This window comes from Trichoderma breve, chromosome 1 (genome assembly GCF_028502605.1).
Source record: "Trichoderma breve strain T069 chromosome 1, whole genome shotgun sequence".
Classification (NCBI taxonomy): Eukaryota; Fungi; Ascomycota; class Sordariomycetes; order Hypocreales; family Hypocreaceae; genus Trichoderma; species Trichoderma breve.
The window spans coordinates 5106423-5133706 of NC_079232.1; the positions used below are offsets into that span (position 1 = coordinate 5106423).

General features: G+C 51.7%; 7 protein-coding genes across 7 annotated transcripts; 3 read left to right on the forward strand and 4 right to left on the reverse strand.

Annotated features, from left to right (window-relative positions):
- On the reverse strand, positions 1-2203 carry T069G_01520 (uncharacterized protein; the record flags this gene model as incomplete). Its single annotated transcript, XM_056168730.1, has 4 exons — positions 1-85; positions 170-1945; positions 2031-2099; positions 2181-2203. The coding sequence occupies 4 exons, from the start codon at positions 2201-2203 to the stop codon at positions 1-3; spliced, it is 1953 nt and encodes a 650-aa protein (XP_056034046.1).
- A 2041-nt stretch (positions 2204-4244) lies between these two features.
- Positions 4245-6411, forward strand: T069G_01521 (hsp70 protein domain-containing protein; the record flags this gene model as incomplete). Its single annotated transcript, XM_056168731.1, has 3 exons — positions 4245-4271; positions 4336-4540; positions 4607-6411. The coding sequence occupies 3 exons, from the start codon at positions 4245-4247 to the stop codon at positions 6409-6411; spliced, it is 2037 nt and encodes a 678-aa protein (XP_056034047.1).
- A 1494-nt stretch (positions 6412-7905) lies between these two features.
- On the reverse strand, positions 7906-9968 carry T069G_01522 (RNA-binding signal recognition particle 68 domain-containing protein; the record flags this gene model as incomplete). Its single annotated transcript, XM_056168732.1, has 3 exons — positions 7906-8431; positions 8524-9669; positions 9778-9968. The coding sequence occupies 3 exons, from the start codon at positions 9966-9968 to the stop codon at positions 7906-7908; spliced, it is 1863 nt and encodes a 620-aa protein (XP_056034048.1).
- A 4171-nt stretch (positions 9969-14139) lies between these two features.
- T069G_01523 (uncharacterized protein) lies at positions 14140-17511 on the forward strand (the record flags this gene model as incomplete). Its single annotated transcript, XM_056168733.1, has 5 exons — positions 14140-14608; positions 14675-15731; positions 15780-16579; positions 16631-16746; positions 16813-17511. 5 exons carry the CDS (start codon positions 14140-14142, stop codon positions 17509-17511), a joined length of 3141 nt encoding a protein of 1046 aa, XP_056034049.1.
- Positions 17512-18426: 915 nt separating this feature from the next.
- On the reverse strand, positions 18427-21396 carry T069G_01524 (spc97 / spc98 family domain-containing protein; the record flags this gene model as incomplete). Its single annotated transcript, XM_056168734.1, has 3 exons — positions 18427-18840; positions 18924-20884; positions 21000-21396. 3 exons carry the CDS (start codon positions 21394-21396, stop codon positions 18427-18429), a joined length of 2772 nt encoding a protein of 923 aa, XP_056034050.1.
- Positions 21397-22037: 641 nt separating this feature from the next.
- Positions 22038-22996, forward strand: T069G_01525 (proteasome subunit domain-containing protein; the record flags this gene model as incomplete). The annotated part of the gene is made up of 3 exons (XM_056168735.1): positions 22038-22062; positions 22217-22755; positions 22823-22996. The coding sequence occupies 3 exons, from the start codon at positions 22038-22040 to the stop codon at positions 22994-22996; spliced, it is 738 nt and encodes a 245-aa protein (XP_056034051.1).
- Positions 22997-23569: 573 nt separating this feature from the next.
- Positions 23570-26106, reverse strand: T069G_01526 (fungal specific transcription factor domain-containing protein; the record flags this gene model as incomplete). The annotated part of the gene is made up of 5 exons (XM_056168736.1): positions 23570-23914; positions 24005-24653; positions 24709-24777; positions 24823-25357; positions 25518-26106. The coding sequence occupies 5 exons, from the start codon at positions 26104-26106 to the stop codon at positions 23570-23572; spliced, it is 2187 nt and encodes a 728-aa protein (XP_056034052.1).
- Between the last annotated feature and the right edge of the window lie 1178 nt (positions 26107-27284).

Consider the following 27284-nt stretch of genomic DNA (forward strand, 5'->3'; position numbering starts at 1 on the left):
TCAGCGCAGGGTTATACTATTACAATACTGTCGGGCAGAGAGGTCAACACGTAGCTGGTAGATGCCATTCTGAGCACCAATGAAGCTAAAGAGGACATTTCGCGTTAGCATCTGTTTTCATACCATAATCATGCAGAGAGAGCTAAATAAGCCATTGATCAAGACTTACAGTACGGTACCGTCCTGGCTCCAAGAGAGCCCCGATGTGTTGTCCGGTGAGGGAGGAACCTCAAAGACACCGTGGTCTGGTGCCAGCGTCCCTCGTACGGCGCTCTCCTCCCAGCGACTGGCCGCCTGAGGTGGAACTGGGCGCTCTTCAGAGGGGCTGGCATCTGCCGAGGGCCGTTCCCGAGCCTGGAGAATCTCCAGAACGGAAAGATACGATGAGTCTTGCCTGTCTCGTTGGTCCCGCAGGGCAGCCATCGTCTCGTTGATACGATCGATCCACCGCTGCTCAGCCCGGCCGCCGCCGCCTTGGCTCGTTTCACGCATAAGCTGGCGGGCATTTCGTACGCGCTCTTGGGCCCGTTCCCGATGGTCTCTGTAGAGATTGAGCAAGTCGTTGGGAGTCTGAACTGTGCCTTGACGGGCTCGGGTGGTGAAGGAAGATGTTGCCGTGGGTGTGGCTCCGGTTCCTCCTATCCAGCCCGTCGCCGCCCCTGATCCTCGTTCGTCGCCGGGCTGAGCGTTTGGCCTCTCTCGGCGCCGACGTTCGCTCTGTATGGCTTCAAGAACTCTAGTCTCAGCTGGCGTCAGTGGCTGGTGCAGCATCTGGGCACTGAAGAAATTGGCTGCTGAAATAGGAGGGTTCAGGGGCTCCCCCCTCGTCATGCGTGTTTCCAGCAATCGGGGGTCAATGGTCTGCGTGTCAAATATGTTGATATGCTCATACTCAGACTCTTTGTTGAGATCAATAATCTGCCGAACCATGAAGTTGTGTCTTACGTCGGCGATGCCAACGCGGCCACGATCCTCAGTCCATGCCAAAAGGTCATACGGTCCCGGGCAGAAAGCCATGTCTCGAATGGCTCCTGGTCCGCTGTTGGGCCGCGAAGACTGGAACGTCGTGATGAGGGGATCAACCGTCTCGTCGGTCAACTGCGTCGCGTTGAATATCGAAATGGTACCGTGTTGAGTTCCAATGGCGAGGTAGCCGCCAGACGTAGAAAAGGATGCTGCAAAACTCCCACGGCTATCCGTCTTGTCATCCTTTTTCTGGCTTTTGAGGAGAATCCTCTGCTTGAGTTCCCACTTGCCCGGGAAGGCTCCAACTCGCTGGTGGACGTATAGATACGGGTCGTCCAAGATGGCGACCAGGAGTCGGCCATCAGGCGAGATGATGGCCCTGTTGACGAAATCGGGGTAGCGGACAACGTCCAGAGGTTCGGTCAACTCCTTTTGCTCAAAGTCAACCAGGCTGACAAGCGTCACGGTACGATCATTGTTGGCCAGAACTGCCACGGGTTCCGTATAGGCACGGCCGTCAATGGGCAAACCTTGCCCGCTAGGAGGAGGAAACCAGAGGGTGATGCAATTGACTCGCTCCTTAGCAAGCTTCATGCTCTTTGCCGTCACCTTGGCTGACTGTTGAGCTGCAGCTGTAAGCATATTGAGCGCAGCTTCCTCGGGCGAGGTCGTGGAGCTCTCATTGCCTAGAGAAGGGCCGGCATCAGAATCTGAGCTAGCAGCTGTGTCCTGAGGGTTCTCGATGGCACGACCTCCTTCTCCCTCAAGTCTTATAGCCACAAACTCGCCCGTCTCGCTTCCGCAGCACAGCCATCCATTTTCGGCGACCAGACACCGTGGCGCAAAGGTGAGGTGCTTGATCGTTTCGCAGCTGCGAGCTAGGGTGTTGAGCCGCTGGATCTGACGGCTTCCAACTCCACCGGGATAAAAGAGGTTGTGTTTGTTTTCGGCACTTATGAGGGACCGCAGCTGCCAATGTCTAGATAGAGATGAAACAATCTGGTTAGCAAGTGTAGACGGATAATTGCGGCAAGTTGGATAGACATAGCCATGGGTTGACATACTGTGAGCGAACAGGGACCCGGAAGTGCGTTCGTTGGATCCTGGAGATGAGGCGATCGGAAGTATAATATCTGCATAACCATCCAACATCGACATGATTAGCAACAGCACAGCAACGAAGCTTCGGCAGCACAACAGGGGGAATCGCTCACGAGGCATCGTCCTTGCGAGCCATAGTAGCGTCGTCGGCCGGTAGTTCGTCGCTGCAATGAGTTGGGGCTCAATGGCCAAGGGGGTCAGCTGCGTTGCAGCACCCAAAGGGGGCAGCCAGGCACAGGCTGGAAGCACGTTCGAGTGGTGATAGATGGGATGATGTGGTTGAGTCCCTCGAGAAGCGCCGGAAAGCCGAGTCAATGCTCCAAGCAAAGGGAATGTCCGGTATTAGAAGTGTGAGGATGCTGATACGAGATGCGAGTTGAAATGGGCGGAGGAGGAGAGGAGGGAGATGGCGTGAGGAGAAGGTCGTGATGGGATTGGGTTCTGAGGAAGAAGCAAAACAACGGGCTGAGATGGAGGTGGCTTATTCCCAGCACAGTCTGGACGTGCGACCCGTGGAGTTGCACTTACAGCGGAGTACAGGGTACTTTCAGGCTGCATCGGCGCCTTATCGCCCCCAGCAAGCCCGCTGGAACGGCGCACAGGTACCCTGTACCTGAATCAGAGTCCGAGCAACAGCGCTATGGCGGCTCCCCGGATAAGACACAATGGTGAGAGTGGAGTGGGTAGATGACGTCTGTCGGTCGATGATTCAATGACATGAAGCTTTTCTGATCTGATGAGAAACAGAGTTGCCCTACTAAGCATTTAAACACATTCATACGTACGCCGTAATCGATACGAGTTAGTTACGAATACTCACTGAATGCTTTTTGATTTTGCCGGAGGATTTGAATTTGCGGTCTGAGGCTGCAAGGTGAGGGTGTGTGCAACAGGCGATGGATGGGTGCAGTGCATATACTTGATGCAAGTAAACTTGGGGGCATCTATTGGTTTTTGAGTACCCGATCACCACCCAAAACTCCAAGTGATATTGCATCAAAGTGATCAATGGAACGCTTCGACGCCCTGCATGCATAGACTGGATTCTGGGCCTCTCGAGGATCCCTGCAAAGTATCCAATACCTCAGTTGCTCAGGTAGCAGAGCGTCAAGCATGCATCGTAGGGAAATTACAGGTCATTATCAAGCAAGTCAGTTGGTAGTACCAAGGACGTTCCACTACCCAGCAGGCAATAAAACGTGCATCAATAGAGCGTGGCAAGCATCCATCCTGTTTCACGCCACCGGGTGCTATAGTGTTTGCTAATATTCCGTAGAGGGATAGGTGCTACTTGGTGGGTAACACCACCAAAAGCAAAAGGAGAGATGAAAAGGAAACAAACATTGAGAAAAGAATAAGAAGAAGAAGAAGTTAAAAAGGACATTGATTGGTATTGGGGGTCATCGGATACGGCAGCTAGCGGGGTTTGCATTTGATGACAGTTGAGGAGTGTTTTCTCTTCTAATCCAAACCCATTTTGGTGGTTTGGGGCGCTGCTTTGGCTGAACCTTTTATGCAGCCAAATATTGACACCAAGTCTATGCCGGAGCCTTGTCACCACCATGATGGAAGCTGTCCAAGCTTGTTTGAATCGAATCTGGATACCTTACCTTCTTCAAGCCAGGAATTACTAGAGTCACAAGACGTTATAGAAGAACATCGGCGTGTAGATGAAACTCCCGCTTTGAGCCGATCGTAGCCTGAGCCATGGCCAGCACTTACCGATGCTGCTCAGCTTCTCTCGTCCTCCCGCGGTCCGTGATGGCTTTGTAGCCTCCGCTAACACGATTCAGTCCCCACCAGATTCTTGCAGTGATCCATCCAATTCTCTTTCTGCTAGCAAGCATTCAATATTCTTCTCCGCATGTGCCGCCATCAGTCTGAGTGCATCCCGGACTAACATTTGTTCCGCCAGTGCCGGTGCGGCGGGTGGGACCGGGATTGCGGGACTGCCTGTTGCCTCTTTCTCTCGGCTTCTATGGCCGACGGTCGCAGCACAGAGCGGTTTTTCCAAGGCTAGAAGAAAAAAAAAATTCGCTTCTCTCCACCATTTCCCTCTCCAGCTGTCCATCCAGTCTTCTCCATATCTAGACACCTCTTCCCAGATTGCGTGTCTCTTTTCCCTCTTTTCCTCTTCTTCCCTGTTTATCCATTGTATACCCTCAATTCCATTCGACATGTTGGCTGCGCGATTCTCCAGAGCTGTAAGTCACACAATGCCGAGGAATCTGCGTCGTCATGAATGCATGCTAACGTGCCTCCGAATAGCTTCCCCGAGCTACTCCCATTGCCGCTCGCTCGGCGGCCTTTGCCAGAACACCTCTCGTCTCAAAGTTTGCTCGCTATGAGTCAACAGCTGCTGAGGGCGATGGCAAGGTCCAGGGTGCCGTCATTGGTATCGACCTGGGAACCACCAACTCTGCCGTCGCCATCATGGAGGGCAAGACACCCCGCATCATTGAAAACTCAGAAGGTTAGTAGCCCTTCCCACTGCCTCGTCGCATCCATCGTCCAATTTTGCTTACAAGATTCCGTCCAGGTGCCCGTACCACCCCTTCAGTAGTTGCCTTTGCCGAGGATGGCGAGCGACTGGTTGGCGTTGCTGCCAAGCGACAGGCCGTGGTCAACCCAGAGAACACCCTCTTCGCCACCAAGCGATTGATCGGTCGCAAGTTTAGCGACGCTGAGGTCCAGCGTGACATCAAGGAGGTCCCCTACAAGATCGTCCAGCACTCCAACGGCGATGCCTGGGTCTCTGCTCGTGACCAGAAGTACTCTCCTTCCCAGATTGGTGGCTTCGTCCTCAACAAGATGAAGGAGACCGCCGAGGCCTACCTGTCTAAGCCCGTCAAGAACGCCGTTGTTACCGTTCCCGCTTACTTCAACGATGCTCAGCGTCAGAGCACCAAGGACGCCGGTCAGATTGCCGGTCTCAACGTCCTCCGTGTCGTCAACGAGCCTACCGCTGCCGCCCTGGCCTATGGTCTTGAGAAGGAGGCCGACCGCGTTGTCGCCGTCTACGATCTTGGTGGTGGTACTTTCGATATCTCCATCCTGGAGATCCAGAACGGTGTCTTCGAGGTCAAGTCCACCAACGGTGACACCCACCTTGGTGGTGAGGATTTCGATATCCACCTGGTCCGCCACATGGTTGGCGAGTTCAAGAAGACCTCTGGTCTCGATCTTTCTGGCGATCGCATGGCTATCCAGCGTATCCGTGAGGCTGCTGAGAAGGCCAAGATTGAGCTTTCTTCCTCTCTCCAGACCGACATCAACCTGCCCTTCATCACTGCCGATGCTTCCGGCCCCAAGCACATCAATCTGAAGCTCACCCGCTCTCAGCTTGAGAAGATGGTTGAGCCTCTGATCAACCGAACCATCGAGCCCGTCCGCAAGGCCCTCAAGGATGCTGGTCTCCAGGCCAAGGACATCCAGGAGGTCATCCTGGTCGGTGGTATGACCCGTATGCCCAAGGTTGCTGAGTCCGTCAAGTCCATCTTCGGTCGCGACCCCGCCAAGTCCGTCAACCCTGACGAGGCTGTCGCCATGGGTGCTGCTATCCAGGGTGCTGTTCTCTCTGGTGAGGTCAAGGATCTCCTTCTCCTTGACGTCACCCCCCTGTCTCTCGGTATCGAGACCCTGGGCGGTGTCTTCACCCGTCTGATCAACCGAAACACCACCATTCCCACCAAGAAGTCCCAGGTCTTCTCCACTGCCGCCGACTCCCAGACTGCCGTCGAGATCAAGGTCTTCCAGGGTGAGCGTGAGCTCGTCCGTGACAACAAGCTGCTCGGAAACTTCCAGCTTGTTGGTATCCCCCCTGCTCGCCGTGGTGTCCCTCAGATCGAGGTCACCTTCGACATTGACGCCGATTCCATCGTCCACGTCCACGCCAAGGACAAGTCCACCAACATGGACCAGTCCATCACCATTGCTTCCGGATCTGGTCTCTCTGACAACGAGATCCAGCAGATGGTTGAGGACTCCGAGAAGTACGCAGAGTCTGACAAGGAGCGCAAGTCTGCCATCGAGTCCAGCAACCGCGCCGACAGCGTCCTGAACGACACTGAGCGTGCCCTCGACGAGTACGCCGACAAGCTCGACAAGGCTGAGGCCGACGGTCTCCGTGAGAAGATTGCCTCTCTCCGCGAGTACGTCTCCAAGATCCAGTCTGGCGACAGCACTGCCACCGCCGCCGAGATCAAGGAGAAGACCGATGAGCTCCAGGTCGCTTCCCTGAACCTCTTCGACAAGATGCACAAGGCCCGCAGCGAGAACGCCGAGCAGTCCTCCTCCAGCGAGCAGTCTACCGAGGGCGAGAAGAAGGATGAGAACAAGCCTTAAGAAGGCCTTGGAGAGAGAAAGCGAAGAGCAAAGCGAACAAAAATTTCATTGAAAAAAAAAAACTCAAAATACCACTTGTATCAAAACCACATTTACTGTTCGATTATTCCAAAGAAGCGTGGGGCATGGCATAGATCCCTCTTCTTTCTGTATTTATGATGTACTCATATCCCGCCTAAGCTGCTACCTATGCAATTGCCTATTTTTTACCAATGTCGTTAATACCTATGGCTGGCGGAACAGGCGTTGGAGCATCAAAAAATTTCTCTAGGAAGATGTTTTTTCTTCCTTGATTCTATTTTCTTTTCTTGGTTTATGAATGATTGATTGGACGGTCGCAAAGGGATCAAAATGCGCCTTGGGGGTATGGACAAAGGGACAAACGAAAAAAAAGAGAAAAGAGACCTTTGGTAGTTAGATGATAATGATTTTCTCCCCTCTTAAAATTTTCATTGAAATTCTCAATTACCTTCATGCCTTTGCGGAATTGTGATTCTATCTATACCCATATTTGCGGATTCTGTGGTATAAGTAAATGTTATTGTTGCGTGATGCTTCTTCTATTCTAAGTCATCCACCCCCAAGATGTATTCAACATGTTGATCCCATGCCAATGGATTGGACCTCTATATACAGTATCATGTCGTTGTGTGGCTATTTCCACCTCATTCGCCGGCGAATTGCTATTTCTCCCTGCTGGAAGTAAAGGCTGCTGCAAATCGTCGATGGGACTCTCGTCTCGGACGTTGACCACTCTCTGAAGACGTTCGCCGGGCCGCACAACAAGATTCTTTAGAAAGGAAGATTGATCTAGAACCATCTCCTGCGCTGGTACAGAGGTATCGTCTCGGTGTTGGAGCCGCTTATGATGGTTGGCTGTGTAGAAGATGAAGAGTGTGAGGCAAACGATGATTGATACGCAGAGGAAGATGGCTAGGGCTGGAGGCATGACATCTGCGTTATGAATAGGTTTGGGTGAGGGAGGATGATCGAACGGCGATCGGTAGCCTGGAGCCATGAGTGCTGGTTAAGAAGATGGGATGAGGAGAAAAGCGGCATGTATGAGATCACGGTTGGATTTGATTAAAGCTACTTCTTAAGACGAGAATACGATAGAATGGCCATCACAAGTGGGAAGGGATTTTCACCTTCCGCGTGCTTCTCGTGTTTGCTGTGGGTGCAAAAGGGTTGATTGCCTCATTCTCCCTGAATTACGAGTTTCATTCCAGAGGCGGACCTGTGCTCTCGTCAACGTGACTACCCGCGTCGTACATCATCAATTTGCAGGGCAAAGGCAAACCATTTGTGAGACAGTGCCCCCTCAGCCATAATATTTGCACTGCTAGCTAAACAAATGGTCACCGGACTGCATGTCACCAAGCGTGAAGGAACAGGAGAGAGGTGCGGTCATAAAGAAGAGCCGGGAATCATTAGAAAGAGTATTTTGTTGCTTTAGATTTTAGTGCAAGATACAACACGTGTGCACCGGCATCATCACCTCCCAAAGCCAAACCAGCCTCTCTTAGTCGTCTGAGCAGGCTGCTCGGGTTCCTGGGCGCCTTCGACGGCTTGCCCACCCACGGCCACCTGGGGCTCCTTTCCTGGATAGTGAATATAGTTCCACGCAACGTCGAGGAAAATGGGCTTGATAGGGACCACCTCTTCTCTGGGAGGGAATTCGACTATGTGTTCTAGATCGGCCCCACCGACGGGGTATTCGTACAGCTTCTCGACAAGAGGAACGTTGCTTTCGTACTCGTCGACCTTGGTTTTCTTCTTCCGCAGGTTGTCGACGTGGACAATGGCGCGGTGGCGCTGCAGCTCGCCATCAATCACCTGTTCCAAGAACTTGACGGAAGCAGGGGAGATGTCAAGGCTCAAAGGAGCCTCATCGGAAACAGGCTCTACGTTTGGAAGCTTGGCCACAGCTTTTAAGCTGAACCCGAGAGCGCTATTGATGAGGGCCAGGGCGTTTGCAGAGTTGCCAATAATGGCATGTGACCGAGCAACTGCGAGGTGCCTGCGTATCCTCGTTAGCTATTGAGCCTAAACCTTCACAACCCCCTTCCTCTGCAAGATAATGGGCCGAGGGCCGTAGAATGCGGTACTTACTTGAGAGCGATAAAGTAGTTCTCGTAAGCCTCGACGCGGGTAGCAAGTTCCTCGTCGGCGGCGACTCCAGGGAGCTCTCGGATAGACTCCAAGTTCTGAAGAATTCCATCGTACAGAGCAGCCTTTTCCTTGAGCTTGGCCAGTTTCTTTCCAGTTGGCAATTCCCTCTCTTTCTTTGCTTCTGCAGACGCTGCGTCTTTCTTCTTACCCCTCCTTCGCAATTCATACTCTTCTGTGGCACCGTCGTGGGGACCTGTAAGAACCCGGTTCCGGCCGATTCTCCAGCTTATCATCTCGTAGTTGACTGCTGTGCGGGTAATCTGTAGCCGTTGCATTCTAGGATCGCTTTGGCCAACGCCATCTCCTTTGAGTTCGTCAATGGCCTGCTTAGTGGCATCGACCGCATCTTGAGTAGATATTAAGATTTCATCATAAGCGGCAGCTACCTCGTGGAGCCCCTTGTCCTGGGACTTGGCAACTGTCTGCGAAAGCCTCTCTTTGGCCTCACTGACAATTGACCAGTATGTGGCTATTTGAGCATCTTCAATCTGGACCTGGTGGGATCGCCAAGTCAGCGTCTGGGGGGCAGTTTCGCTACCCGCAATGCCGTCCTTGGACTCTGGGTTTGCCTCGGCCAGAAGAGTGGCATCAATTCGGTTGATTTCTTGAACCAGAGCGTCGTCTGATCGTGGGAAGGCATTCTTAGCCAGGGTAGCAACTGAGACCGTTCGGGGAGTCTTGAGCTGGTAAGCAGCAAACCGGATCGACGGCTCGACCGTCTCGGAGAGCAAGTCTTTGAAGATGTCGCTCTTGCTAGCGGTAGCCAATGCGTTGTAGATGATGTAGGTTGTTGCGTAGCTCCGCAGACAAGGCTCCCAGCTTTGCTTTTCGAATTGCATAGCACCGCGGATGAGCGATGCATATGCCCGAGCCTCGAGAACATCAGTCGTGGTGGCGCCGGTGACGTCGGTCTGCGATAGGATGCTGACGAAGTGTTCAGCGCTTCGAGCGGCTTTCTCGAGCCGTGAGACAATGTGAGACCGGGCGCGACCAGCAACTCCCTTCTGATCGTTTGCATGCCCAGCCTTGATGCTCATTGCCTGGGCCCAGGCGCGTTCGCTGGTAAGGAGGAGTAGATGGACATGTCTGGGAGGAGGCGCAACAGGCTCAAGTTAGCTCAATTGCTGCTTCTTTGGCGGCGGGACACGTTGAACCCATGGAGATGGGAGGCAGAGAGGGCGGATAATATCATACTCATTGTTTCCCTGGACGTCTTCGGCCGTCACTTGTTCCGGCTTGCGAAACTTGCCTCGATTCTTAGTCACGATGCCTAGCTTCTTGCGCGAGTTGAGCAGGCGCTTGGACAGCTGGCCATGATAGGTGGAGAAGTCGCCATAGAGCAGAGCTTGGTCTCGGCCCCGGACGACGAAGCTGGTGATGTCCATTGTCATTTCACTGGCCTTGCTGGAGTCAATGACAATGATGCTCGGTCTCCAATTTGTGCTCTGGCAGTGGCCAGGCTGTTCAGCGACCAGCTAGTGGCTCTTGAGCTGGGATTGGCGGGGATGGCGGGGCACTTTTTTTTTCTTTTTGGCCAGAAGCACGAGATATTGCTGGCAAGGCTGGAGGGTTAAAATCCGGGTGGGATGTTGGCTTACATAATGTTTTGAGCAGTATAAGGTTTGAGCGTTAGTTTGCTTAGCGGTATCTCTGCATAGAGAGTACTCGATGCACAGGCAGTTGCATCGCTTCTTCATCCGTATCGGTCAAACAGCATATCCAAAGCTAAATGAAGAAATCATGATATTGAGGCGTCACCTTAACCGATTAGTACAGATGAGTGCGCGATTTGAGAACCCGTGCTTGGTGCAACAGCATCCTTCATGCCCTTTCAGCGACTTCACGATGGCTCGAATAGACGGACAATCAGTACGTTACTACATAGTAGAATCTTACTATAGTAGATGGATCTCATCAGACAGCAAACAACTGCAATGAGACATGAATGGAGTAGACTGCACATCATTGCCGTTTATCATGTTTAGGTGGAGCCGGGAATGAAACAGCTCTAAGCTGCTGCTGCTAGGTCAGAATACGACTACGTGCTGCTGAGAATATAGCTCCTGACGCTCAGTTAGTTGTGCTGTTGATGACATGTGCAATTTTCACAAGCTGCCAATAAGTGCACGACTCACTGGTGTACGTGGGCGAGGCACACGTGGGTGAGACATCTTCTAAGACATCAAATCCACTCGAGTCGATGCTGTGGGATTAGCCATCATTAGCACCTGTAGTAGTCGCCCGATGGTTATCGGTGTCTCCCGTTGCACTGGAGGGTTCGATCGATTGCGCAGTAGCATCCTGTCTAGATCGGGCTCACTGACAACAAAGCAAAGACGCCTCATCTTGACAGATGTATGACAACCGAGATTCATCGATATCGATCAAGACACACTACTCCAGCTGATGCATGTGACGACTCTGGCCACGACTGTCTCGCACGCTGATATCGATTCTACGCTGGTAGCCGTGAGTTGTACTTGGTGTGAAGGACGAGTAAATCAATATTAGTTCTCATTCGAAGCACTAGCGCTTCCTCACCGTGTAAACACGGCTCAAGAGCTTCATCCTGCCGGGGTATCTGCAGCTCCATCGCCTTCAGCTCGGATGGTCCGAAGCTAACAGCCTTGTGATGGCCCATGTTGCAGCGACCTTTGCTTGCTTTGATGCCGGTAGAAGACGCGGTTGGCCTGAGTCACGGTTCTATTGGCCACGTCGTGTCTAGCAAGCTTTCTCTCTCACGCTCAATGCAACCAGAATCAGCTCATGATAACGCGTCACTGTCTCTGTTCCCCTCTCTTCCTCTCTCTGGTTCTTGGCTCTGGGCATACTACTAGTCCCAGCACCTTGCAGTTGTGGCGTATACAAAGCAAGGAAAGGGAGTGCAAGACGTATCGCGTACAGTACTTACAAATCAGTACAAAGTACGGAGTATTAGGCCAGGTAGTCGGTCTGCGTGTCTTATCCCTCATGCTCACGAGCGATGGCAATTGGCAGCAGCATCGGTGGTGGGTGTGGCCGTCATTGTTTGGCGCCAAAGGCCGGTTGCGACTTCGTGTCAGCCATGCATATATGCGGGCACTGCTGGCAGGATCTGGGTTGATTCGACGAGACGAAAAACGACAGCCAAAACTGACATGATACGGCCCAATGCGCTTGGGTCGGCAATCGTCTGCTCGGGGATTTTGGAGCGCATTCAGGGATCACGGACAACAGCCAGCAGGGTGGTGGGTGACACCATGCATTTGGGTGCTGGGCTTCTTGGTCACGTGGCCCAATATGTCCAGGGTTGGCCCCTCCAGAGGCCCCAGAGCCCCGGAGCTCCAGCGCTCCAGCGCTCCAGATAACCCCCCAGGCCGTCTTTCAGGCCTCTCCAGGACTTCTGGCAGCGTTCTGGCGGGCTGTTGCGGATGGAGTCGGTGGCAGAGCAATGCGGGCGAGATGCGCCACATACTGAAACGGGGCCTTCGGACTGGGCCAGCGCTTGACGATCCCTGTCGATGCAAATGTTGTGCGTGCAGCTGACCTTCTTTTTGGCTCGTTGCAGTAGCCGCAAGCGGTTTTTGCGTGCATCTGGCGGTGGTGTGGCACCAGTCGGTACATCCAAGTGATAAATTGATCTAAAAGCTTGATTGAGGCGCGATGGATGGGAATTGTTAGGAGAAGAATCCTTACATCGGCAGCAGCTGAGTGCCGGATACGAGTACTGTTACATGTATCAAAGGGTACATACATTGCCGGGATGGAACGTTTCAAGCTTTGGAAAATCCAAAGAATGCATGTACCGCGATTGGTGACGAGGCTCAGCTGCAAGGGAGGCGGTTCCTCCGAAGAGTTGCGTGTAATACCGATGCCGAGAATTGATTGCCTTGTTTTTCGACAAACTTTTTTTTTCCCTCTCCGTCTCTCCAATCACATGCATTTTCTTCACCTGGAACGAGTCGCAGCGAAGCATCAAGGATCAATGCTAGAACGATATCAACGATGGGTACAAGGAAATCAGCTGCCCATGTGACCAAATGCTGTCAGTAAAGGTTTGGAGAGATCCATCTCCAGCTTGTACCTCCCGATGCCCATCCATGTATCTCCCAGTACTGCAGAGCCACTTCTAGGCCATCTCGCGCCCCGCCGTCCCAGCTATCGCGTACCGCTCCAGCCACTCAGCATCTGCCAATACATGCCTAGCACCTGGTACCCGTACTTGTACATGTACTTCCCACAGCGCTTGGCCCGCTATCCCGCTATAATCTATCCCACTAATTCCCACTACCGCTGTGACCTGCCTGGCGACTCAACATGATTCTGTCAAGGTCTGCTGCATATGTAGAGACTCACTCACACATCTCCAGTCTCCAATGACATTCGCCAGACCGGCCTCTTTTTCTTTCCGGTTGCCCTCCTACTATTAGTCCGCGGCCTCTTCATTTGCTCCTCCACCTTGGCTCTGTCTCTGCCGTTGTCTCAGGCCGCCTTAAAAAAAAAAAGGAAACAGAGAAAAAAGCGCGTTGCTGCTCCGAGACAATACAAGACAACCATCTGCATCAGTGTCGACGAAACCTGGATTGCGGCCTCCTCACGGCCGCTTTTGCGCTTGCCAGCTGGAGCCTCGTGCTCTATACATCGATATCTTGGCATCTTAGCACCGCTGATTTTTCTCTCCTTTTTCCTTTTCTCTGTCCGGAATCTCACACTATCTCATGCTCTCCTCACCCTGATTTGCCTCCCGCCTTTTTCTCGCCCCATCAGGAAGGCAGTCATTTCAGTCGCATATTCTCCCCCTTTCACCTTAACTTCTTCCTTACGCAATTTCCTTCAGATCTACCTTGCTTTTCCAGTAGCTGTTTATCTGCGGGCTACGCCTTGACGGTATCATCTTGACTGTTCCTCTCCTGGCGGCGTTCACATCGTGACCAAACCACGTATCTTTCCGTCTATAAAACGGCATTCACGCTTACGAAACCACGCAGAAAGAGAGAGAGAGAAGCACATGAATTAATATAACATAGCCTGTCCGCCCCCATCCGACATTACCCTTGCATGAGCTTGTGTGATGACGAGTTAAGCTTCGTCACACATGCGGTAAAACGCCTCCTCTCTCTCTTTCTCTCTCTTCCCAACTCCCACCTTTGCTCTGAAGGCTTCCTTTGTGTAGCCCTGAGCGCCACCTAATATATTGCCGATGGATACAAACGGTAAGTTCTCTAACCTGTTTCTGTGTCTTTTCTCCTCTTCGCCTTCCATCTGGAATCTCGAATCTGTCACTCTCCCTAGCGTACGATGATAAGCTTCGCTATCATGATTTAACGCTGCCATGGGAATGCTTGTTTAGACTTCCATCTGCCTTCTTGCTCGCCACATCCTTTGGCTTCAAGAAAAGAAACGTTGCTGAGCAGTGCTGATTCGTTGTTAGGTGGGCCTTGGCAGCCTCCAAGTGCTGACCCGAATATCCCATGGACCTCAGCTACGCATTCTCTGCCAAAGCGACCATATCACGAATATAGTGATTCGAATATCCAAGATAATGGGCAGGGCCAGCCCATAATTACATGGCAGCAAATGCCCCAAGTAAGACAAGATACAGACACCACTTCTTTCACCGCACTGCTCAACAGCCCTCTTGACTCATCCGCCACGGGCTCGCCAATTACAGAACTGCCAGTGGCAGTGACAGGCCCGCCAGTCAGTCAAACCGTGGGACGAAATGATACTCAGTTTCAAGGCTTGCAGCGCCAGAGAGTTGATAGAGATGTCGTCCCACACCGAGACGGCCATTATCGCCAGTTGAAACCTCAGTTGCAGCCTCGTATCCAACCTCTTGATGTTCTCCAACCTCCTCCCGTTGATGTTGACGATGACAGCGACCCGCCGACCCCCAAACGTCGGCGACGTTCACCCTCATCATATCGACCTACTCCCTTTATAAGGGAGGTCCAAGCTGACTGGAAAAAACAAGCCGAGCGTGCGGCTGCAGCAGAGGCGGCAGCGGCGGCTAATCCAGGATCGTCCACCGTTGACTTGACACATGGTATGAGTGACTTCCCATGTCCCTGATAAACTTGTCGTTATTCATTTTTGCTTACTAACCGCGCAGTCAACGATGATGCTGCCCCGGAACAGCCCCTGGACCCCAAGGATGAAGAGGTTTGCTATGGTATGATCAAAACTCACGCAAACTGCACTCGAGCTCCTTCGCCTAAGCCGGGAGTACAGAGCATGTGGGGTCCCAACTATCAACCTAGCATCAAGGTTATCCTCAGGAGGATGGCTGATGACAGCAACTCTCTTCGCGTTCCTGTTTGCGACCACACCAGACAAATCATCGGGATGGTCGATTATTCCGCTAGCAAGGCTTTGGCGCCTCTGCTGGACTTTAACATTCGCGTTAGGACCGACTGCCGTATCCCACCGCAGCCTATGGGGCCCGGCGAAGTACCTGGCCAGGCAGTATCACGCTCCTATATCCTCGATATTGTCTTGTACGGGCCCTTGAAATACGCTAGGAATGTTGGGACCCTTCTGGAGCGGTCTGGCATTCCGCTTCAACAACCTTATATCATCCAAAGAGGTATCAGACTCTGCAACCCTCACACCGCGGACTACTTGCGTTCCCTCAAAAAGTCGTCCTCTGGAGTATATGGAAATCGCCCTTCAGAGCCTTCTCGCGTTACAAGCTTCACCCCGAGAACCGTTGAGGAAGTCCGCTCAGAAGTTATGGGTGTGTTCGATTCTCTTACTAGGAGTGACGAACTACCCACTGAGGACCCCCCAGCATGCATCACAACCCCCCTACTTACTCATCAGAAACAGGGGCTCTACTTCATGATGGCGAGAGAGCAGCCTCGCGAGCTGCAGCTGGATGAGACGGGCATGGTTTCTTTCTGGCAGACCAAGCTCGCCCCAACTGGGCAACCGATCTTTCATAACGTCATCACCGACGAGAGCCAGGCTACCGTTCCTACCGATACCCGCGGCGGTATACTGGCTGATATGATGGGTCTTGGAAAAACACTCAGCATATTGTCCCTCATAGCAAGCACCATGGACGAAGCACAGGAATTCAAGCAGCTCGCCCCTGAGCAGCCATCCGCCCCAGAAACCAGGCAGACAAGGACCGAAATGGATCCCATACAAGCGCCGCTGGGTTTGACGCCCGTGTCCCGAAATACTAAATCGACCTTGATCATATGCCCTCTTAGTACAATTACTAATTGGGAGGAACAAATTAAGCAGCACGTAGCTCCTGGCAAGCTCTCTTATCACATCTACCACGGACCCAACCGCATCAAAGATTTAGCGCGACTCGCACAGTTTGACATCGTGATTACAACTTACGGATCTGTTTCCAATGAGCTCAGCTCTCGACGAAAGGCCAAGACTGGCAGCTTTCCCCTTGAAGAGCTTGGATGGTTCCGCATCGTTTTAGATGAGGCACACATGATTCGCGAGCAAACCACGATGCAGTTCAAGGCCATAGTTCGCCTTCAAGCCCAACGACGATGGGCTGTAACTGGAACCCCTGTCCAAAACAGATTGGATGATTTCGCAGCCCTCTTGTCTTTCCTTCGTCTGGAGCCTTTCCACCATAGAGCGAAGTTCCTTCGGCACATTGTAGAGCCGTTCAAGGCCTGCGACCCGGACATTGTGCCAAAGCTCCGCATCCTTGTTGACACCATTACCCTTCGCCGACTTAAAGACAAGATTGACCTGCCCCCCCGAGAAGATCTCATTGTCAAACTTGACTTCAGCACGGAGGAGCGCGGCATATACGATCTCTTTGCCCGGAACGCCCAAGACCGAGTCAGAGTCCTAGCTGGTAACCCTACCTCCGTGGCTCTTGGAGGAAACACCTACATCCACATCCTGAAAGCCATTCTCCGCCTTCGTCTGCTCTGTGCACATGGCAAAGACTTGCTCAACGACGAGGACTTGGCAGCCCTGCGAGGCATGTCGGCCGAGATGGCAATCGATATCGACGATGACGACGAGAATGGAGGCGGCTCGCTATTGTCTCATCAAAAAGCACACGAAATGTTTACGTTAATGCAAGATACGAACAATGATACGTGCATAGAATGCAATAAGAAGATCTCTTCCCAGGAGCAAAACCCAATAGATGCCGAAAAGGAGGACGATACGCTAGGATACATGACCTCTTGCTTTCATGTAATCTGTCGATCATGCATAAGAGTCTTCAAGCAACGAGCCAAAGCTGCTCTGCCGCCCGGCCAGGTTGCAGGCCCCTGTATTGTTTGCAATGCCCATGTACGATTTGGTTTCGTCAACATATGCCGCTCGGATGCAGACGGCGAACACGATGGCATTCTCAAATCAAAATCGAAACAAGCCGGAAAAGATCTCGACAATTACAGCGGCCCTCACACCAAGACCAAAGCCCTCCTCGAGGATCTTCTTAAATCCAAAGCCGCCAGCGACGCCAATCCCCAAGAACTACCCTTCAAATCTGTTGTATTTTCAGGGTGGACATCGCACTTGGACCTCATTGAGCTGGCGCTTAAGGAAGCCGATATTAAATTCACGAGATTGGATGGCAGCATGACACGACAGGCACGCACAGCGGCCATGGACAATTTCCGCGAAGATCGCAGCATTCACGTCATTCTTGTTTCAATCACGGCCGGTGGGCTGGGCCTCAACCTAACTGCCGGCAACAACGTGTACGTGATGGAACCGCAGTACAACCCGGCGGCCGAAGCTCAAGCGGTCGATCGTGTGCACCGCCTGGGACAGAAACGCCCCGTGCGAACGATTCGATACATTATGCGCAATAGCTTTGAAGAGAAGATGCTCGAATTGCAAGAAAAGAAGAAGAAGTTAGCGAGCCTCAGCATGGATGGCCAAAATAAGGCGCTGGACAAGGCAGAGGCTGCGAGACAGAAACTCATGGATCTCCGCAGTCTTTTCAAATAATGACTGCTTGCTACGGAAGGCTGTAAAAGCAGCCCGCTCAACGAAGTTACGAATCTAATACTGGAATTTTTCTGCTTTCCCCCTTTCATTCTTATACTATTCTTATACACGAATCGTTGGGCATTTTCACTTTCATCTTGACTTTAGTTTCTGATTTTCATCTCATCGCCACCGAACTCAACCCCTAGGTGTTCGATACCAAGAGGAACCATCTTCACAGCACATGTGCTGCGACACATTGTTTTATGTCTATTTTCTATCTTTTCTCCTATCATTATCAGCATCTAACCCAACACGGGGAGAAATGGGACGACTCTGCAAAGTTCGGGAGGAAAGTTTCTTTTTATATCGCTATATATCACTTGCATCTCATCTCGGGTATGGCAATATCTCTGGTACCGCGGCACACTGTGGCATTTATACTACTGAAGCTCTCACGAGCCACTCTCGATCTTAGCGGCGCCCGGGATCTGGTGGCATTTTGCTTCTCTATTTCCTTTTTTTCCTTTGGCATGGGTGGAACGTGTGTGCATGGGCAGGGGCTGGAATTTGATAGCGCTTGGGAGGACTATTATATATCGGTTGATATATTGCTCAAAAAATACGAACGTTTGTTTGCGGGTATGATAACTTAGAGATGCCTTTCCGTAACCTTTTCCCCCTGCCCCATCTTTGCTTCATCTGGTTGTGATACAGCCACTAGAGGCCAGATGATGACGATAATACCGGAGTCCCCTTGTAATTACGTTCAAATCAATGAAGCCGGCCACTCTTTACTCTCCTGACTCTTTGACATGTCCAACGCCACTACACCGAAAAAAGATCAAACAAAGGTTTAACATGCTCTGACAAGTTCATAAAGTGGTCGTTAAAGGACGGGAAAAACATAATCCCCCCAGAAGAATATCCTTCTATCTATGGCTGATCATCCTCCTCAGCCCCAATAGCAGCCCACTCAGTGCCTTGGTTCACAGAGCTCAGCCTAGCGCAAAGACTCAGCAGCACCACAGTCTCCGTCGCGGCATAGTGATTCAGCGAGTCGGAGAGGATCTTCATGTGGCGACCGAAATTGCTCTCCCACTTGCGGACAATGTCCGACAAATGATTCATGCGCGCCTCGGCGTCTTCCACAGTCGACACATCGTTCTGGCCTGATGTCGAGCGGGAGGAGGGGACTTTGGTGGCCTGGAAGCGCTGCCATTGATCGTTGGTCATGGTGTCGGGCTTGCTGCCGCTAGAGAGGTCCGGGTCGATCTTTTCAATCTCGCGAGTAACAAAATTAGTGTACTGGGAGAAGATGGCGCAGGCTTGCATAAGTTTTGAGTTGACCTAGAGGAGGAAAATAGCGTTAGAATGGATCAAGAAAGGGAGAGATATCAGAATAGAGAGCAAAGGGCAGGTTGTCAACATACCTTTAGTAGCTTGCTATTTGTAAGCATACATTCCTTGAGGCACGTATCTAAAAAGTCTACGTGGTCCTGCATCAACTCGTCCACCGTCCTGTTGAAGCCGGACTTCTTGTCCGACATCTCGTCCTTAGCTTTCAGTCGAGACATGAACTTTGTCCAGTTTGGCTCAATCACCTCTGCCGTGCAGAAATACAGCACCTGCTGGATGTAAACGAGCATTCTCCCCCGCAATGTCCAGGTTCGCCGCTTCAAGGCCTCAAGCTCCGGGTTCGGGCCCTTGTGAGACCAGGTCACGGCTCTAGTATGTGATTGCCAAGTCGAAGACAGTTGAGACTCCAGGTATCGTAAGTGAAGCAGAAAACGGAAGAGCGCTTGATAACGCCAAACTGTCTTGCGGCTTATCACCAGAGAGACGGGAAATGGAACCGAATAATCCAGCTGTAGCGACGTAAAGCCCGTTGCGTTCTTATCTGGTTCAATGGGTTGCTGGCTCGTAACGGGCTGCATCACTTGGCCTGACTCTATCCCCGTGATGTTCACAACCCGTTGGAGATTATTGATAAGGGTGATCTCGTTCATCTCGACCTTGACATCTTCTTTGAAGGGATCTAGCGAGGCCACAGTCCCAGGTTGGCGCAGGACGAGATCCAGCAGGGACTGCAGCTTGCTTGTGTTGACACTCTTGGCAGGTTTTCTCAATTCTGAAGAGCCAAGCTCGAGGAAGTATGAAAACGAGTCTGAAGGGTCCAGGAAGAAGTAGTGCTTGAGCGAACGCAGCCTCAGCGGCAGCTCATGCGTCGTAAGAAGAAGCTGCATGAGAGACTCGTTGGCATGGGCGTAGGCATTGTTAACGTTCTCGATGAATCGCTTATCGTCGAACGAGGTTGGTAGTTCCGTCACGATTTTGCTTACATCTACTCCACCACATTCGCGAACGACGTTGAGATACTTGCCGGCCAGCAGCACTTTCTCTTTGACGCTTTCCAGCTGGGGTGGGACGTCTTGGTCCCGAATAGTGTACCTTCTCTCCCAGTATTCATCGATATAGTCCCTCTCGAGCCTCTCTCGCCCAATGCTCTTCTGTTCTCGAATCATAAACTCGGCATGAGGGTCGTGGATGCTGCCGTGGTGTAACCATTCATTCAGCATCTTCATATACGGCCGACTGGCGTCCCGCAGCAATGATGTTAACAGAGATCGGGCAGCCGGGTCACCACCCATGGATTCAAGCCTTGAGGCCAACAAGCCCAAAACACTGCCACCCTTGCAGACCTTCAAGGCTTTGGAACTTCCAGGAACAAGCTCTCCTCCCTCAGCAAGCCTCTCGAGGACCTTGTCATAATCGTCTATTTCATCATCATCTTCCTCATCACTTTCGTCATCCAACAGCGCGTTCTTCTTCAAGAGCTCTTGTGCCATTGCATAAAGATGAGACAGCATCTGACACGTAGGTAGGGTGTGGATGTTGAGGATGTGGACGGTAAACGTCTCACTCGTCAGAAATTGCGTCTCGAGCTGGGCAACCATAACCAGGTAGTCCTGTAAGCATTTTCTCACCGACGCACACAGCGCATGGTTCACGGCACCAAACTCCTCACGGCTCTGCACGTCGACGAAGGCTTCCAAAGCCGAATAATAAGTCGCCATCTTCAACATGGATTTAGTCAAGTCGTGTAAGCTGGGATCAAGACCAGGCAAGATGCGAAAGGGCGGCCCGGACAGTCGGTCCCGTTCTTCATTGGGACTATACCCTCGAGCATATCGAATGTACTGCCCTTCATACCCCATGAAAACATACAACAAGTCCTCGACAATGGCTGCCTCTTGAGCCTCCAAGGTCAACTCATGAAGGGGTTTCGGCTGTGGTGCAAATGGAATCGCAAACGCAATCGGAGGAATCGAGATTCGGGAGGCCAAGGCGGCAGAGGTATGTGGCAGCAACGACGCTTCCGGGTTCCAGACGACTTTATCATGACGATTATATGTCAGCTCTCGAGAAGAAACACAGGCCAATCGATATGCAAACAAGGAGAACAATATTTGTCCATGGAGGGGAGAATAAAAGAGAGGATATCGTACCTGGGGGCGTCTCTGCCCGGACCTCCCTGGGCCGCAGCTCAGTCGACGACTTTTGCCTGCGCATCTCGGCCGGCCTCATCTCTGCCTGCTGCTGCGCGCGCCGTTGCTGCTCTTGCTTGGCCGGACTGGCTGTCCGCGACGTGACTCGCTCCACATGAGCTTCAAAGCTCCGCTCTATGCCTTTGCGCTCCTCGAAGCGCCTCTCCTTGCCCAGCCTCTCTCTCGCATGGCCTGGCGAGGACCGCTTATGTGATTCGCTGCCTCCCAATTGGGCCTCTGCATTCTTCGCATCCGCCGTGCCACTTCGGGACCTTCCATTGGCTCCAGAAATCCGCGAGCGGTCGTCAGCAAAGGCGTTGGCGCGGCTTGATGCCCTCGTTCTTACGCCAGACGACATGCTCGCGAGCTACATCCGAAGCTGTAGAAAAGGTGGTACCCGTCGCTTTGCGCCAGCCTGAAAGAAACGCCTCGTCACCCTCGTATTATCATGGAGATTGCTTTTTCGATTTGTTCCGTTGCTTCTTTTTTTCCGCTGTGAGGGCTGTGGTGATGGTAACGAACTTTTGCCGGTGCTGGGTATAAGTGTAGTGTGGTTCTTTATGGCCTGCATGCGCAAGTCACAAGGCAAGCTCTACCAGCTAATACGGTGTACCTGCTCTATTGATTCAACGGGTGCATGGTGGGGTGAAACACGGCCGTCAGGCGCGTCGCGGTTGCCATTCCGTTGGCCGGATCAACCACGCTTCCGGCAGCTCAGCTTTATGTGGCGCCAGATGTGGCGGTGCGCCTAACGTCTCTGCTGTCTGCCTCCCCCACTACCACAAGGAAGGTACGTACTGCGGACCTACCTGGAGCAGGGAAGCTGGATGCGTAGGCCCAGTGTTTGCCTGATAGCAAGTATAGCAGCAACCTTCGCAGCTTCATCCTTCCCTCAGCCTTTCTCGCAGCCTCACCACCACTCTCTCCTCACCATTCTCTCATTCTGCCGAGGCATTCCACTGGCATCTCTAGGCCAATCCAACCACACAATCAGTCACGATGTTTATGGCAAGATCTGAATACGGCAAGCAGCTTCCCCCCCCTCTCCCCTCCTAAGCTCTCTTCTCTTCTGTTCTGTGACGAGACAAGCACAAAACGGCCACAGACACTCGGGCATATATGCATGTACAAATAAGTGACAGGCAAAAAACTCGTGCTAACTTCTAAATTGCCCACAGACCGGGGAATCAATACCTTCTCCCCCGAAGGTCGTCTCTTCCAGGTGGAATACTCGCTCGAGGCCATCAAGCTCGGGTCGACCGCCATTGGCATCGCAACATCCGAGGGCGTCATCCTCGGCGTCGAAAAGCGAGTCACATCCTCCCTCCTCGAAACCTCCTCCGTCGAAAAGATTGTCGAGATCGACCGCCACATCGGATGCGCCATGTCCGGCCTCCAGGCCGACGCCCGGTCCATGATTGAGCACGCCCGCGTCGAGTGCCAGAGCCACGCCTTCAACTACAACGAGTCCCTCAGTGTGGAGAGCACCACCCAGGCCATTTGCGACCTTGCCTTGCGCTTCGGAGAGGGTGCTGACGGAGAGGAGACCATCATGAGCCGGCCCTTTGGTGTTGCGCTCCTCATCGCTGGCTTTGACGAGAATGGTCCTCAGCTGTTTCATGCAGAGCCCAGTGGCACTTTCTATCGATTCGACGCCAAGGCTATTGGATCTGGCTCAGAAGGAGCACAAGCAGAGCTGCAAAACGAATACCACAAGGTCAGCTTTTATTTCAGCTTTATATTCCTCCGTATAAGTAGGCAGCACCCACTGACAAGATTGGTAGTCCTTAACAATCGCCGACGCAGAGACACTGGTTCTCAAAACTCTGAAGCAAGTAATGGAGGAGAAGTTGGACTCCAAAAATGTGCAGCTGGCCAGCGTCACCAAGGACAAGGGCTTTAGAATATACACAGACGAGGAGATGGCGGCAGTCGTCGACCGGCTACCATCAAACTAATCAACCACGATACGCCTAACGAGAATAGAAAAATAACTGCATTAACTGCAATCCTCCCTTCTTCGTTCATGCAAGTGACCAAATGAGAGACTGCGCGCAAGGTCGCTCAGCCAGCCCGCTAACTGCGTCAAATTCACTACCACATATAGTAGGTAGGCAAGATACATGCTAGAATATCAGATATTTCAATAGCAGAAATGAAATAAGATTGCCGCTGTTGCATTTGATTTCGTCGTTATTAAATTTCCCCGCCTGCATCCTTTTATACCTTTCACATTCCTTGACCTTTTCCCCTCAGTATCTTATTACCCTTCTCATGAACGCTGCCCAAATCCTTCGCACAAAAACTACCATAGATACAATGACGTCTGCCAAAATTCACTGTGAATGTGAGCTCATTTGTCTGCTTATCAATACTTGAGCCTTGTTTCTGATCTCTCCCCTTCTCCCCACCCCCCTCCGCCCCTCTTCTCATTCGTACGTTTCTTTTTATTCTTTCCCTTCCTCTGCTTTCTATTCCGCTCTCTATTTTGCGCTTGCCGTTCTATGACATGACACATTCTATATCGCTCGTTAGTTTAAATCGTCTCGAAGTTCGAGTCTCGCGAGTTCTGTTTCGATGGCTAGTATCCCGATTGCGTAATGTGTTCTTTCAGCCTTGGCCAGTACTAACCGCCGTTCTTCGCCCGATTCAGATTCGTCGATTTTCTTGTCAATGCGGCGAGGATTCTTCCATATTGTAGACGGGACATTGTTGATGATTGTTGGTCGTGTATATTCCGGCCCTCCCATCGTGCTAGATTTTATCCATGCCGATTCACAGCCACAGGCAATCTGCATGGCAGACTGCCATCCAGTTAGGCGGGCAATATCATGCATTCTCTGGATGACCCATTCTCTCTGCCTAGTTTCATTATACTAAAGAACGGTTAGCATCTTTCATGGTAGGTATATATGTATGTATTCATCAGGACGAAGCTGCGGGAATGGAAGGAGTTTGGTACGAACCTGTACACCTGCTACAAAGACACAGAAAGAACTCTCAATGAGGGCAGCGCCAAGATATGTATTGATAACCGCGTACTCTGAGCAGTCGGCAGCAAGCCCAGAAGCAATCTGTCCGATCTTGAGAGCAAACCCCGCTGTCTTCTTAGCCATCAGGCCCGCTGCCCTCATGGCAACTGGCGGCATCGAGGGGTGGCTTCGGTAAAGGTGAATGAACCCCATATAATAGTTCATCCAGATGCCAGCGATGGAGTATGTTCGAAAGTATATCGGGTCCCCAAAAGGCGTTTTTGTCCTTCTTGGACCGTCAGGTTCATCGCCGAGGGGTTGGAATTCGGGCCCAAGGCGGCTCTTGAACACCTCAAAGGAACTGTAAATGGCATTCCATTCTTGCAGTGCAGCTTCGTAAGTGGCTTCCGGGTCAAGTTCATCCTGAGAATCACTGTGCGGCGTGCCATCCCGTGGAGGACTAAATCCCATGGGGGCTTGCACTTTCCCAAACGTCGGGAACATGCCTGGGAACATCGGCGGGGATCCAGTTTCAGCATTCTCCCCCTTTGCTTCTATGGCCTTCTGTTTCCGGGATAAATCTTTCGACACAAAGTCTGAAAGGCGGCCAAGCAATAAAACCAAATGGTCATAGGTGCCATATCTAACAAGGCATCAGTTTCACCTGAACGTAAGAGGAGAGCGGATTTAAAACATACGCGGATGAATATGTTGAAAAGGGGGCCCTCGGAGGAATCTGTGTCCAATTGTCATATTCCATGCTTTTCCTGGTTAGCATACACATTTAGCCAATCACGGGATGGGGGACATACAATAACTTGGTTCCTCCCAAAATGCTCTGATAGACATCCATTTTGCAATACCACCAGAATAGATCGCAAATAATGTCGTATTTTTCAATTTCCTTATCGGTTACCGAAGAGTATTTCACGTCCGGAAGCTGCCCCTCTACGTCACCATAGGCTTCTGGAGACAAGGTAAGTCCTGTGATGACATTCAAAAAGTCATAGTCGAGAGACTGTTGAACGCTCTGTGATGACGCTGGGTGGCAATGGGGGCCATATATATAGGAGCCTATGTGCCCTAGTTGATACCCTCGAGCATCCTGGCGTTGTCTCATGCGCTTCGCGGGGAAACAAATTCGAGTCATCTCTCCTAAAGACATCTCGCGGAATAGAATCCTGGCGCCAAACAAGTGATTGCACCACTTGGTGTGATCAGACGACCAGACCTCAAAGTAGCTGAGCAAGAGAGTGGCAGCAAGAGTTGCCGGCTGTGTCCTCTTGGAAGGTGACTTGACGCTTTTCGCTATGCGTCGTATGGCACGGTGGTAATGTCTCAAGGCTGCTGTGGGAGGGCTGTCTCGAAGCTTTGCGAGTTGGAGGCTTGCCAGTGCAAGCATCGCATGAAATAGGCCGAGATGTTGAAGCGCCAACGAGGGAATTGCATCTACTTAAGATGTCAGAAGGCTTATTGTTATGCTTTTGATACATGAGATTCCACTTACAGCTCCATAGGCTCTTTCCAGATCCAGCTGTTGCTTTCATTCTGGATCTATCTAGAGCAGAAGAAATGTCTCCTTCGAAGATTGAGATCCCGGGCCCAGTTACATTGATGAAATGCATGAAGATCGTGTTCAGGCCACTAGCCCAGAATTCAGAGGAGTAAGGGGTCTCCATGTGCGCTTGAACATCGTCGCTTTGGGCGAAGGCCGAAAAGACGCTGATATCCACGGGACTTACAGTCCAACGCTCAGGCACCAAGTTTTTTATCGGCGGCAAGTTGCCTCTCACGTCTGGCAAATCATCGTCAGAATCAGGCAAAGAGGCTTCATCATCCAACATATCGAACTCCCAATGATTATTCAAGGGTTGAGCAATGGCTATCCCTGTCTGAACATTAAGGGGATGGTTGCCACCTAGATTGCCGGAACTGCCAAGCATATCCCCAGTAGAGCTGCCATCTTGGAGAGAGAGAAACTGAGCTTCGGGAGGAGGCCTAGTAAAGTACCCAGGTCCTCCGATGGCTTCTGCTGCAAGTAGGGGATTTGGGAACTGCGGATTGTAGGTAGATTGCAAAAACTGGCTAGAGCCCATACTGTAAGCCGCAGGGTCTTGTAACACTGGTCCTCGATGGAATTGCTGCGGATAAGGAGCGGAGGTAGGTTGAAATGGTAAGCCATGCTGATGTTGGTCAAAGTTCGGTGGCCTCGGCGCGATAGCCGGAAACAGTCCTCTTGAAGACTGTCGGTGTGCAGGCAAAGACTCATCAACAATATTTGAGGGACCAGAGAAGATTGCTTGGTTGAAAGGAGACGAAAACGAGCCAAGAGGTTCTTTAAATATGACTCTTTGGCTATATCCTTCACAGTCCCGTCTCGATTTGATACAGTTGTGGCAAATTGGTCTGCCTTCGTCGCATTTGATTCGTCTTCTACGACAGGCTAAAGACAAAAATTTTGTCAGATTTAGGGGAAATGAAAAGGAGGCGGAGGCTGGAGGGGAAAAAGAAGTGGAAGATTCAAAAGCACAATGTCCAAACGTTACTCACTGAGACAACCAGTCTTGGTTCGCTTTCTTGTGCTCGTCTTTTTACGATTTGCGTCGTCTTTCCCTCCGTCATTCTGCTGTGAAGAGCTGCCCTGGGGCTCTGTCAAGGTAGCCTTTGCGGTTGTAACAGATTGTTCCTCCATGATGCAATACTTTTCTTCGAGAGAGTTGGATACTACACAACAACAGTCGATCAGACTTCGTGCTGTCTTTGGTGCAATGAAAAGTCAGACGCCGGTTAATGAAACCGTTTCAACAGTGCCGAAGCGAGATAAGCAGCCCCAACAGTATATGTATTTGGGCAGAAGCATATATCACCCTGGGGCACGCGGTGAGACGATTTGCCGTGAGTAAGAAGAGAGTATCAGCATGTGAGGGGACGGGACTGGGAGGACGGCAGCCTCGAAACCCGCAGGCGGTGCGGCGGAAGAGAAGGAAGATGATACCACCTGCTGCTGTGCTCAGCCACTAAGGGGGAAGAGGATGGTATTAGCACGACTGGCTGAAAGGACGAAAGCATCAAGTAGCGGCTGGACAAGAGGAGAGGGATAGCAGCAAGTGGAACATGGCCGGTGTAACTTGAGGGCGCAGCAGAGCCAGGATGAAGCGTCGAGCTGTACGAAGATCAGGGCCGACCAAAGGCATGCGATTGCGGACGATGCTGGTAGCAAGGCAAACCGATAAAGTACCTACTAGGTAGTATGGGAAAAAGAGAGCAGTGAAAG